Source organism: Podarcis melisellensis, assembly GCF_964234715.1.
Source record: "Podarcis melisellensis genome assembly, chromosome: 17".
Taxonomy (NCBI): Eukaryota; Metazoa; Chordata; class Lepidosauria; order Squamata; family Lacertidae; genus Podarcis; species Podarcis melisellensis.
This window is the reverse complement of record NC_138534.1, coordinates 14,901,555-14,914,361: the sequence shown is the minus strand read 5'-3', so window position 1 is coordinate 14,914,361 and position 12,807 is coordinate 14,901,555. Positions and strand designations below refer to the sequence as shown.

General features: G+C 44.4%; 1 protein-coding gene across 1 annotated transcript in view; it reads right to left on the bottom strand.

The window, feature by feature from the left end:
- Positions 1–423: 423 nt before the first annotated feature.
- SAXO1 (stabilizer of axonemal microtubules 1) overlaps positions 424–12,807 on the bottom strand; it is a 31,426-nt gene continuing 19,042 nt past the window's right edge. The window contains exons 2-4 of the mRNA XM_081894429.1: positions 9,662–9,838; positions 7,786–7,988; positions 424–1,583 (exon numbers count right to left, since the gene is read on the bottom strand). Of these exons, the coding sequence (XP_081750555.1) occupies positions 553–1,583; positions 7,786–7,988; positions 9,662–9,838 (1,411 nt within the window). The 3' untranslated portion in view covers positions 424–552. The remainder of the gene's footprint in view (positions 1,584–7,785; positions 7,989–9,661; positions 9,839–12,807) is intronic.

Here is a 12,807-nt window from a genome sequence, read left to right as displayed (position 1 = left end):
GCATGACTAAGCTGCTTCTGGCGAACCAGAGCAGCACACGGAAATGCCGTTTACCTTCCCGCCAGAGCAGTACCTATTTATCTACTTGCATTTTGATGTGCTTTCAAACTGCTAGGTTGGAAGGAGCAGGGACTGAGCAACGGGAGCTCACCCCGTTGTAGGGATTCGAACCGCCGACCTTCTGATCGGCAAGTCCTAGGCTCTGTGGTTTAACCCACAGCGCCACCCGCGTCCCTTTTCATGCAACCATAGAGTTGATCAATTAATTGCCTGATCAATCAGTTCAGATTCATATGATTAATGAATTTAAGCTGCATACCTGTACCTGCAAGTAAGAGCCATTGAACTCAATGGGACTTCCATATGGTTTTCTGGTGGCAGCTCCAGAAATAAAATGTCATAATGCAACCAGGGGAGGAGAGCTTTCCTAGAATGTTAGTTATTTATTCAGCTCTACCAGAAGGGCGACAAGCCTCTGGAAATAAACATGATACCAATAGCATTCATCAACGAATAAATTCAGTGGTGTGTTGAAAACTAGCTCGAAAAACATCAGGCTTTCATCGCAATCTCTTTGAGGCCCGTTTGACTGAAGCTGCCGCCGGGAAGACTGCCTCTACGGTCCCCAATATTCAAATTGGACGCACATCGGTCCTGGGCCACCGTAGCAGGACGGAACCTCCTGTGCCCTGCATCATCGATCTTCTCAAATACGTAGCCGGGCGGCTCTTTGTAGGTGGCAGGGCAAATGTGGACTTTCTTGGGTGTGTAGCACGTGGCGTAGGTGGTTTCGTCAACAAACGGGACGTGAGGCCGAGCCGCCGGCAGCCGGGGCTTGAAGCTCTTGGTGAATGGAAGCGGGTGAGGCACGTAATGGCTCTGGAAGGTGGTCAAGGTGTCCATGGGGACTTTGGGCAACGTAACCTCGCAGTGAGGAACAATGGCCTTCGGTTTCGAATAGTCCCAATGCTTATAATCCTCCTTCATGGTGGAGCAGTGGTCGAAGGGATCTGTGTGGGTTACGACACGGGCCAGGGGTTTGCAGGACGTTGCCGGGCGGCCGTGAGGGTCAACGTAATGAATCTGAGCCATTGTCTTGAGGTCCATCTTCTCCTTAGGCGGTGTGTACGCAGGAGGCTTCCTGCTGACCGGCGGGGCCGTTGGCCAAGCTAAGAACTTTTCCCGGAATTCGGTAGTCCCCTCAAAAATGGCAAGGTCCGGCCTCACGTAAGGGGGCTTCACGGACTGAGCGGGTGGCCCTGCCAGCCCTTTGTAGGACTGTTTGTGGGTGGTGAGACCGTCGAATGGCTCCTGGCTGGGCTTGAATGGCTCAGGGACATGGGCGTGACGTTTTGACAAGGGGTGTGCCACGTAATTCAACTTATAGTTGGTCATACTGTCCAAGGGTATCTTTGTAATGTGTGGCGATCTAAATGGTTTGCAGCTCTTCGTCATCACTGGGCCCTTGTAAAGGTACTCATCCTGGTGCGTGGTCCGACAGTCAAATTTATCTTCTGCTGGGCGGAAAGTGTGTGGCGGCTTAATCATGTCCCTTTTGGCCTGCTTCCATGGCAAGTAATCAGCTGAAATGTAAGGAGAATGCGGTTTTAAAGCAAAATCATATGCTAACATTTGCTGACTAATAATATGGGGCTATTGTTTATCCTCATATTCTCATTTCCACTCCACTTACGGCATACCACGTTAATGAATAAAACAGTGGGATTTATGCGAACGTGGGCAGCAAGAACGAATACAGCTGCTTTGTTATTAGAAAGATGTCAAGACATTCATTGTATGAATGAACAGAACGAAACAGATGAGATGCACACATTATCAGCATGGTAATTGTATAGCTGAATAAATACTGAAACAAGACGTCCCTAGATCACTGTCTCTTTGTACTTCCCTCTGTTTTGGGATGTGCAACATCATGTTAAGAACATAAGGGCCTTCCTTGCTAGATCAGACCCGCATCTAGTCCAGCGTCCTTTTTCACACAGCGGCCAATCCGATGCCTTTGGGAAGCGCACAAGGAAGAATGGGGAGCAAAAACCCTCTTACAACAGTTGTCGCCCAGTGACAGGCCTTTAGAGGCAGGTTGCCTCAGATTCAGGCAATAACATATTGCCATTACGACCAGTTGCTGTTTTGATTTAAATGTGCATTTCCTGAGTTGAACACCCCCCAAAAAAGGTGTACAGAAAGAAGACTGCTCCTTCAATTTCACTAAAACAGACACGGGTGGCGCTGTGGTCTAAACCACTGAGCCTAGGGCTTGCTGATCAGAAGGTTGGCGGTTCGAATCCCCGCAACGGGGGTGAGCTCCCGTTGTTCAGTCCCAGCTCCTGCCCACCTAGCAGTTTGAAAGCACATCAAAGTGCAAGTAGATAAATAGGTACCACTCCGGCGGGAAGGTAAACGGCATTTCCGTGCGCTGCTCTGGTTCACCAGAAGCAGATTAGTCATGCTGGCCACATGACCCGGAAGCTGTCTGCTGACAAACACTGGCTCCCTTGGCCTATAGAGCGAGATAAGCGCCGCAACCCCAGGGTCATCCGTGATTGGACCTAACGGTCGGGATACCTTTACCTTTTAGCCCAAAGAGAGTGTAGGATAGCATACAAGGATGGAACTATAAGAAACACAGGGCTGCCTCTGAAATCGACCTGATTTTTCCATGCAACATGATTCCACTAAGTGATTCCACTAAGTGATTCCATGACAACAGCCAAAGAAAGCTGTGGAGCAGGACTAAAGGACTGTAACATCACAGCATCACCACTGAAGGTAAGTTCTTCTACGTATTGCCCTAAAAGGGAGAGATGCTCACCGCAGGGCCACAAGCTCTCTGTTGTGGGTGGGGTGGATAGTTTGACTCTAGAAGACTTGAGTTGGCATTCGAAAGAATGATGGTGATACCAACTCCGTTCTTCATGGGCATTTTGACTCTGCTGGTGTACCTATAACCTAGGAGTCGCCCATCTTTTTAGGTCTGTGGGCACATCTGGGTCCTTTTAGTTGAGTGCAAATGGGAACCAGCGATACCCCTCTCCCATAGAGTCAGAAAGAGAGAACGTGGGCACTTGGCTTCTTCGAGCATTCTCAGTAAAAGTAGAATAAATCCAGTAGAATTTATCTGAGCCTTGAAAAACGCAGATGGAGATGAAGGAGGAAGTGGGGGAAAGTGTGACTCTTCCAACTTCCTGCTTCAGTTTTATGAAGAAGAAGAAACATGAGCACCCTCATCACTTTATGACCAAGGAGCTATGAGTGGGGAGTTTCGGAAGCCCCTGCTCTAACCAAACCATCTCACCTAATTGCATCTTGCGGCCTAGGACCTTCGTACCTATGGGACCGCCTCTCATGGTATGCCCTGCAGAGGACCTTAAGGTCCATAAATAGCAACACCCTAGTGGTCCTGGGCCCTAAGGAAGTCAGATTAACCTCAACCAGAGCCAGGGCCTTTTCAACACTGGCTCCAGCCTGGTGGAACGCTCTGTCTCATAAGACCAGGGCCCTGCAGGATCTGATTTCTTTCTGCAGGCCCTGTAAGACAGAGATCTTTCCGCCTGGCCTTCGGCTTGGAATCAACTTAATCCCCTCCCCCTCTTTCCTTTTTCCTTTCTCCTTCTGTGATGGAACTCCTATTTGGGGACTTCCCTGGCTTTTTTCTGGCCCACGTAGGATCAGTCTGGATAGTTGGCCTTGGTGAAGATTTGACATTTTCATGCCCCAAAAGTTTTTGATTTGAGTTTCTACTGAAATGAGGCTGTATTTTAATGTTGTATTTTAATCTTGTTTTTAAGTTGTGGTTTAATCAATTGTTTTTATACCTGGTGTTAGCCACCCTCAGTCCAGTCTTGGCTGGGGAGAGAGGGGTATAAATAAAATTATTATTATTATTATTATTATTATTATTATTATTATTATTATTAACGAATCCCAAAAGTTACCTATGTGTTGTGTGTGCAACAGCCCTTATTGTCTGCTCTGGCACAGCCCCAACAATTTGTTGTGATGCAAAACCATGTGCGATCTTTAACTTCTTCCTGATTCTCATCCGCACACCTGCATCTTTGCTACCTGAGAAGCTGCCAGCCAGACACAGCACCTGTGACAGCCTTGGGATTTAAATCTGCTCCCTTGCAATGCTGCGTCCCAAAGAGGACTGAGGTGCTTGAAAGGGATCTCCGCGGACAGCCACAGTTTAATAGCTACTGCACGCAATAAAGGATTAAGGTTACTTTGGGAAGAAGCCATGTACATGTATTGAAAGGAACCATGGGGAAATGGAGCGACGACTAAGTGAGAACATCTCTCTTTTTTCACGGCTGCTTCTTAACGCAGTCTCTACGCAACCATGGAGCAAATTTATAAGGATTACCTTTCAAACACACTTTTTGTAGGCCGTTGAAGACATACGGAAGTATTTCCAGAGTTTGCCATGACTTGCGATAATCTGGCCTAGGATGTTTGCTGATATGGGAGTTTTGTACAATATTTGGAAGATGGCAAACGTTTCCATATGTCTTCCATTGCACGTGTGTGTGTGTGTGTTAAAATGAACTCCACACATTTGGAGCTCTCCTAGGTATTATGAATATATTTCACTTTGTTGGAGCCAACAGCGCTTCTATCCACCATCAAAATATGTTACAATTTCATTGAAACTCTCCTTCTTCTCTGGTGGGTATTAATGGCTTCCCATGTATCACCATCTTGAAAAAATTAAGAAATAGGGGAGGGAATCAAGGATACGCACCACATGTTTAAAAAAAGGCACAGGCAGACCTCAGCATAGCCAAACAAAATGTCTCTAAAATTAGATTATCTACCTATGGAGTTTATCTGGGAGATAATGAGAAGACTGGAACAATACACAGGGTGATGCTGCAAAGCTGCAACGCATTCGTTGTGACCTGATAGCATCATTTTCTGCCACACTGTCTGGCTGGGGTGTATGTAGATAAATGCAAAAACTGCATTTTCCCCTCTCAATGTCATTTCTGTCTCAATTATATTGTATTTCCATATAATGAATGGAAGGGATTGTCCCATACCTGACCTTGAAAGATAACAGGGTAATGTGGATCTGCATTGGTGGGTCTGATCCCTGCACCATAAATTCCCTTCCAACTTTATAATTGTATGATTCTATGAAATGGGGAAAGTGGGTTGTATCAGAGGCTTCCATCAGCAGAAAGGGGAGGAAGGCAATTGGGGGCAATTGTCCTCTGCCCCAGTGCACATTGTTCCAAAGAAGAAATTGCTGTTTTGGTTTTTAAAAGTCTGGAATGGATTAATCCGTTTTGCAGTACTTTCTATGGGAAAGCATGCCTTGGTTCTGGAACGCTTTGGTTTTGGAACGGACTTCCGGAATGGATTAAGTTTGAGAACCAAGGTATATAGAAATGTATGAGCAAACAAGTGATATTTTAGGGAGCAGGCTAGCAGGTGGGGCCCATTATTTACATCAGGCATAGGCAAATTCGGCCCTCCAGATGTTTTTGGGACTACAACTCCCATCATCCCTGACCACTGGTCCTGTTAGCTAGGGATGATGGGAGTTGTAGTCCCAAAACATGTGGAGGGCCGAGTTTGCCTATGCCTGACTTACATCATAGGAGCCTACACAACACAAAACACTGTTGCTGGATGTAGGTTTTATTTTATTACTTTTTTATCTTATATTTTGGAAATATAATCCAGGTTTTTTTCCTTTAAATTTTTTGGGGGCCCCCAAGAGAGTGGGGCCCTAAATTAGAGCTTGTTTAGCTTATACATAAATCCGGCACTGTTCCAAATCCTCCGGAGTTAACTTAGGATGGGCAGGAGCTGCAGTGGGGAGAAGGATCTGCCTCCTTCCCCATTCCACTGATGGAAGCAGCTGCTTCCCATCCCCCATTGAAGTGAATGGAGAGTCCCACTCGCAGGAACTTTGTGAGTGCAGTTTAATTGGTCTGACTCTGGCTAAGGGAATATAACTGCCTGAATACTAGAAAGCGCCACTTTGTTCCAGTCCTCCAAATCAATGAAATGTGCCCTATAAACAATGAATCAGCACAATATGCCCAAGACCGTGGAACCAATTATTAACTGGGGATTTCCATTTGCGGAGAATTGTGATAAAAAGTTGCAAATTGCAACCAAATGTAGCCGAGCTGCATTTCATTACGGCTCTCGGAACCCCGGCAAAGGCTCTGCAAATCATTACCTAAGGTTTTCATATGGTTCATCTGCAGGTAGTTTAAGCACTTCGGTTTGGGACGCTAACGTCGTTGGGGAGATGAACCCACACACTCGAAAGGCCGGGGAAGACGGGACAGAAGGGACACGCATGCACAATCGGCATGCGTAGGCGGGGAGCAGGATTGTGTCCATGGCATGCGCTCCAACATTTCTCCGATGAAAACGGGGAATTCTCTTCTGTGTCAGGAAGATGCTCCCGCGTTTGATCTCACGCACGCATGGACGTCACCTGGACATTGACATCTGGCACTTTGAGCCAATTGCAACCTCTCCACTGAATCTACCTCACAGGATTGTGGTGAAGTAAAAATGTGCGAGGGAAGGGATCGCGCACAACACCTTCCACAGACAAATGGAATGAAATTAAATTGTATCTGTAAGCTGCCTTGAGTCCCTGTCAGGGGAAAAGGTGGGTGATGATGATGATGATGATGATACAGTGATACCTCGGGTTACATACACTTCAGGTTACAGACTCCGCTAACCAGAAATATTGTTTTGGGTTAAGAATGTTGCTTAAGAATTGTGCAGCAGCGGCGCAGCGGCAGCAGGAGGCCCCATTAGCTAAAGTGGTGCTTCAGGTTAAGAACAGTTTCAGGTTAAGAACAGACCTCCAAAACGAATTAAGTCCTTAACCCGAGGTACCACTGTAATAATAATAATAATAATAATAATAATAATAATAATAATAATAATGGAAACGGTGAAAATGATCAAGAACATACCAGAGAGTAAATCCTATTGAACTCATTAGAACTTAGTTCTGAATAAAAATGCTTAGAATTGCAATGTAAGGCTGCACAGTCTTTAACCAGTTACTTGGGAGTAAGCTCCACTGAATACAGCAGGATTTACTTCTGAGTAGACATGTAAAGGCTTTCAGTGTATGGCTCCATTTACAGTAAAGAATCAACACTCCACACGTTTCCTTAAAAATGAAGCGTTGCCATGAAAGAATTTAAAGTGCATTGGTGACCTTTTCCCTCAAAATTATAGGGAGAGAGAGAGAAAAAGAGCAAAGACATGGAGGGGAGGAAAAAGGATAACTGGGACATCCCGGGATCAAATCATAAACTGGGATGGCCTCAGTAATTCTGGGACTGTCCCTGGAAAATCAGGGCACCTGGCGGGTCTGCCACAGGTTCCCCCAACCCCGTTAGTCACATTTCCCATACCTTGTGAATGACTTAGTGCATACAGACCTTCTGTATATAAGCCCTGTAGGCAGTCTATATGTTTGTACAAATACCATTTGTTACACGCTATACAAAATGTTCAGATTGGAGTAGTGGAAGGTCCCGGGGGCACCATCCTGTTTCCTCCTCTTGCACCAAGGGTCTACACCACTGAGCCTCTTGGGCTTGCCGATCAGAAGGTTGGCGGTTCGAATCCCCGCGATGGGGTGAGCTCCTATTGCTCTGTCCCAGCTCCTGCCAACCTAGCTGTTCGAAAGCACGCCAGTGCAAGTAGATAAATGTCCAAGACGTTGCAAAGAAGCAGACCGCCTTATAAAATAGCTCCTTTGACACTTACCTTTGTACGTTGGTACTGTGGTCATCTTGTCATCGGAAGAATATTTCCGTTCCTGAGGCATGCAAGGACGCACTCGATTAATGGGGTAAGGGTTGTAGTCTTGCTTATACGTAGACAACAGGTCCATAGCTGCATTACTCTTGAAATATTGTTCGGGCGGCCTCAACTTTATAGGCGACACTTCATGAGGGACGTAATCTCTCCTGTAAACAAGAACGCCGGCATGGCTCACTTGTGTTAATATCTAGAACCAAGGAAAAACATGTGTCTATATTGCACCCGTTCTTAGATAATGTTCTTGGACAGGTTTAATGCCCCTGGAAGCTGGCAGGCGATTGGGGTTGACAAGCCAACTCGCCCTGTTCCCACAACTGTGATTTGTTTTCACTGTTCCTAATGTTGAATATTAGGTTATTGTGACCTGCCTGGGACCTGCTGGTGAAAGGCAGGTAATAAACTTAATCATCATAAATGATAATAGTCTTCAAATTTTTTACACCCAAGTCCCATATCTAGCCCAAACAGGCACTTGAGGATACGCTTTTTATTTTTCCCCTGATATATCTGTATGGTGGTAATCAAGCTGGGAATCTGTAGTGGGTCCTAACTTGGCAGCTGTTAAAGGCCAATTGTTTAAAGAAAAAGAAACTCACAAGCATTGTGCTTAGCAGGACATTGCTGTTGCTGCCAGTGGCGTAGCGTGGGTTGTCAGCACCCGGGGCAAGGCAAGTACTTTGTGCCCCCTAACCCGTGGATTTGCACCCTCTAACCCTAACCCCCAGATATTGCGCCCGGTGCGGCCGGCCCCCCCTGCACCCCCCACACTACACCACTGGTTGCTGCTGCTGCTATTATTGCTGCTGTTTACAAACTGTACTCCCTTGACTTGTGAACATCAAATCAGCAGAAATATGAGATGATTGGACCCTTACTGAGCTCAAAACATGGGTACCCCCAACAAAAATTTTAAAAATTCGGCAAAATATTTGGATTTTATTATATGTATTGGTATAATTCGGATTAATTAATGTGATATGATTAGATTTTTAAATGGAAAACTTAATAAAAATTATTTAAAAAAACAAAAACAGACTATGCTTCCTTCTCCACCCCATAGCCTCTTCTTCCAAGTCTAATGAAGCCCCATAGATAAGGCTGCATCCATACATTCTTGAGTATCTTAGCTAGGGACAGTTCAAAAACCTCCTTTTCCGCAAGAATTCTCAGTTTTTAGGCAGAGGCTCCGAGATGACATCTGTGAGCTCCTTTAGTACCTCTTGGGCGCAGCTTATCAGGCCCTGGATATTTGAATTCGTGGCAAAGTAGCGAGGTGTCCCCTTGCCACCTAGAATCATAGAGTTGGAAGAGACCACAAGGGCCATTGAGTCCAACCCCCTGCCAAGCAAGAAACCTGTTAAGCCTTGTTCTGCAATGGCTGATTGATTGATTGATTGATTGATCTTTATTACGGCCATTGGCCCGTCACACGACAGTTTCCCATACCACCATAATGTACTTGAACCTCCAAATTTAAAACCGCAATGGCTGTGATTTAATATTTTTTATGCTCTGTACTCCTTTGATGGTCCGCTCACCATAATAAACATTGGACTGATCTTCCCTGTCTCAGTTTATGCGGCCAAAATGTGACTGTCCAAAGCTAACCAGGGTGTTGCCAAGAGGTATTGGTGTTAGAGCAACATGCATTCTGCCCTCTCTGCTCTCTCCATTCAGCAGGATAACAAACCCTCCATCATTTCCCTCCTCAAGTCCCGAAAATCAGGACATCACCCCCACACGGGGCTGCAACACACATCTTTTCCCAGGTATGTCTGTTTCTTGACTCACAGATACCCAACACTTGCCAATTTGTTACCTCATAGTAGAAATGCCCTCCATTGGTACTGGCTGCTTATTGTACTCTATGACGGGTTTGCAGGATTCTCTGGGTTCAAAGTTGGGATAAAGTGGGTATTTCTCTGTATACTCAGTGAGGAGACACGGCTTCTCGTTCATTTCGAAGGGTCTGGTTATATGAGGGCAGCGATGGCGCCTGGAGGAAGCACAAAGGTTAGGAATTAGTCGGCGTACAAAACAAGAACTTTGTTTGTCTCAGCTCAGCTCTGCAGACTGCTTCCAGGGACAGTGCTGAGGACCGAGACATGTGACATAGTAATAAAGAAGAGATCCTTGGAGCATGTGCAGAGATCCTTCCCCATGGCACAGATTCACCAGAGCTAGCCCTAAAACACTTTACAGTGGTACCTCAGGTTAAGTACTTAATTCGTTCCGGAGGTCTGTTCTTAACCTGAAACTGTTCTTAACCTGAAGCACCACTTTAGCTAATGGGGCCTCCTGCTGCTGCTGCACCGCCGGAGTACGATTTCTGTTCTCATCCTGAAGCAAAGTTCTTAACCTGAAGCACTATTTCTGGGTTAGCGGAGTCTGTAACCTGAAGCGTATGTAACCTGAGGTACCACTGTACAGGGGGAAGAAGAGGGACGGCAAGCCTTCCTATAATAATAATAATAATAATAATAATAATAATAATAATAATAATAATAATAAATTTTATTTATATCCCACCCTCCCCAGCCAAAGCCGGGCTCAGAGTCACAGAAGTATGGTTAAATGCGAATGCTTTTCCGTTTTGAAATTAATTTATACCTCACCTGTGAAGTAAGGCAATGTTTCTGCTGCTTAAAATGTGGGAACCTTAAAATGTGGGAACCTTAGGCAAAACTGCAAATGAATAAATCCCCTCAGGGAATATTGACAGTTGCATTCAAAGATAAGTCTGCCTTTTCCTGTATTCAAATTCAGTGGCCCATGCTGTTGACCTCCCTCTCCCTCTGCTGAAATCCAAGAAATGCTGGAATGCCTACAGGTGATTTAATGGGAACAATCTGGAGCATTCCTAGTTGAGAGAAGGTTCTGGTCCCAGGCCTCTTGAGCAGGGATGGGGTTGGAATTCAGTTTGATTTGCATTTCCCAGTTCACAGTTCCTAAAACAGTACGCAAACCAGAATGCTGGTATCAGTTAAAATTTGCGCTTCTTCAAGATGAAGATAAAACAATAAAGACGGGGGAAAAGAGTAGGTTAATGTGAACTGAAACTGTAATGAGGTAGAAGGAAGTCTACAATAAAAAAATAAGAGATTTAACCCACACCGAAGGTTCAAAATATACAAGAAATACCAACACAGGGTAGAATCATATTAAATAGAACCTATCAGGTGATAGGTATTGAGAATGTCTAAGTTATCATTCTGTTATGGTTAAGTTTTGTCAATTTGTATCTTTTTGTTTTTTCTTTCCTTTCTTTTCTTTTCTTTTCTTTTCTATTCTTTTCTTTTTTTATTTACGTTGACGTGTATTTTTTTTTCCTTTCCTCTTTTCATATAGGTTGTATGTATTTGTTAACTATGTATTTATGTTTTTGCCAATAAAAAATTTAAAATAGATAAAATTTGTGCTTCTCTTGAGTTGAAAACTTGTGTACAAAAACAAGTGTATAAGGAGAAAGCATACCCCCAAAAAAGCATACACAAGAAATGCATATTGAAAGCAATACACAAACTGAAGTGTAGGTGGGTTCCCATGAGACAAGACACAGTGGTAACAGCAATAACCTTTATTGAGCTAACAGAACTGGACAACAGGGGCAAAGCAACTGCTTATATACATTTCTGAAGGACTGGGCCACTCCCACTCCCAACGTGATTGGCTGTCTAAACTCCCAAGCTGCGAATCAGGGCCAATGGTAGAGGCCCAAATCCTGAAATGTTCTGTGATTGGACATCATGCATCGAATTAGAAAGCAGGGGCTCAGAATCCTTAGTCCAGACTCAAGCTCAGGCAAACACAGACCACGGAATACATAACCCAAACATTAGGTTAAATTGCTTCCAAAAACATGTATATTGGGCAAAAGTACGTACAAAATTTTCTAGAAGAAATGCACGCTAAAATGGTGACAAGTCATTGAGGTTTTTCAAGAACGCAAACTGATGAGGGAATGTGGTGAACTGAAGTTAAGACGGGAGAAACAAGAAACCGAAACAGAGATTTTGATTCATCCATACTTCTGGGTTTATCTTGATTCACAAAAATCACCCTCAGAGTCCTATGTCCTGATCGTTAGAAATTCCAAATTCTGGATTCAGAATCTTCAGTTCCAAACTTATTAGTTGAGGGAGTGGAGTGTGGAAAATAGCAGTTGGGATTTATTTTCAATGCGTGGAAGTGAAATTTAGAGCCAATGCATATGGTCAAATGGACTCTACCTCTTAGCTATGGCCTCATTGAAGTCACAATGGCTGGGTCAGCAGAAATAGTAGCAACCTCATTGCACAGAGCTGGAGTAAAACATACAAAGTTATGACCGCTATTAAATCAGCCCTAAATCAGACCATCGCCGAGACCCTCTATTCTAATTTAATGTTAGAAAATACACTCTATTTATGGCAGCAAGTCTGTAGTACCAACTGCCCACAGAACTGGCATCTAGTTGATCAGAAAGCCACACATTTTTGTACTTGTGACTTAGGTACATTGTCGAAGCAGCCTAGTGCATGACATCATCTGCACACAAGTGCACTTCCAAGTTCATGCAGATCATTAAAAGGTCGTTAAAGAGCGGTGCAAATCATAAAGCACTAGCCGTGAATCCCCAGGGCAAGCTCTGAAGCGGCTCAAACATTCTTCTCGCTGACCTAAACAAACTTCCTTTCCAGAGTCAGGCAAAGAGAAATATTCAAGCCAAATGCATTTTTCTTTTAAGTACAGCAAATTTCTGGCATTGTTCTATATCTCAGCGACTTTGTTCAAGTTGGCCTGATCCTTTTTGTCATCTGAAGAGAAATTAACCACTTAAAAATAATTGAAGTATCTTATCCCCCTTTTTCTCTTTGCAGCTGTTACAAGAACCTGAATTTACTGAGGAGAAAATAAGAGTTGCGTCCAGTGAGCTACTCATGCGTTTAGGGGGGAGAAAAGGAATATTCCAGCTCTTTTTCTGTG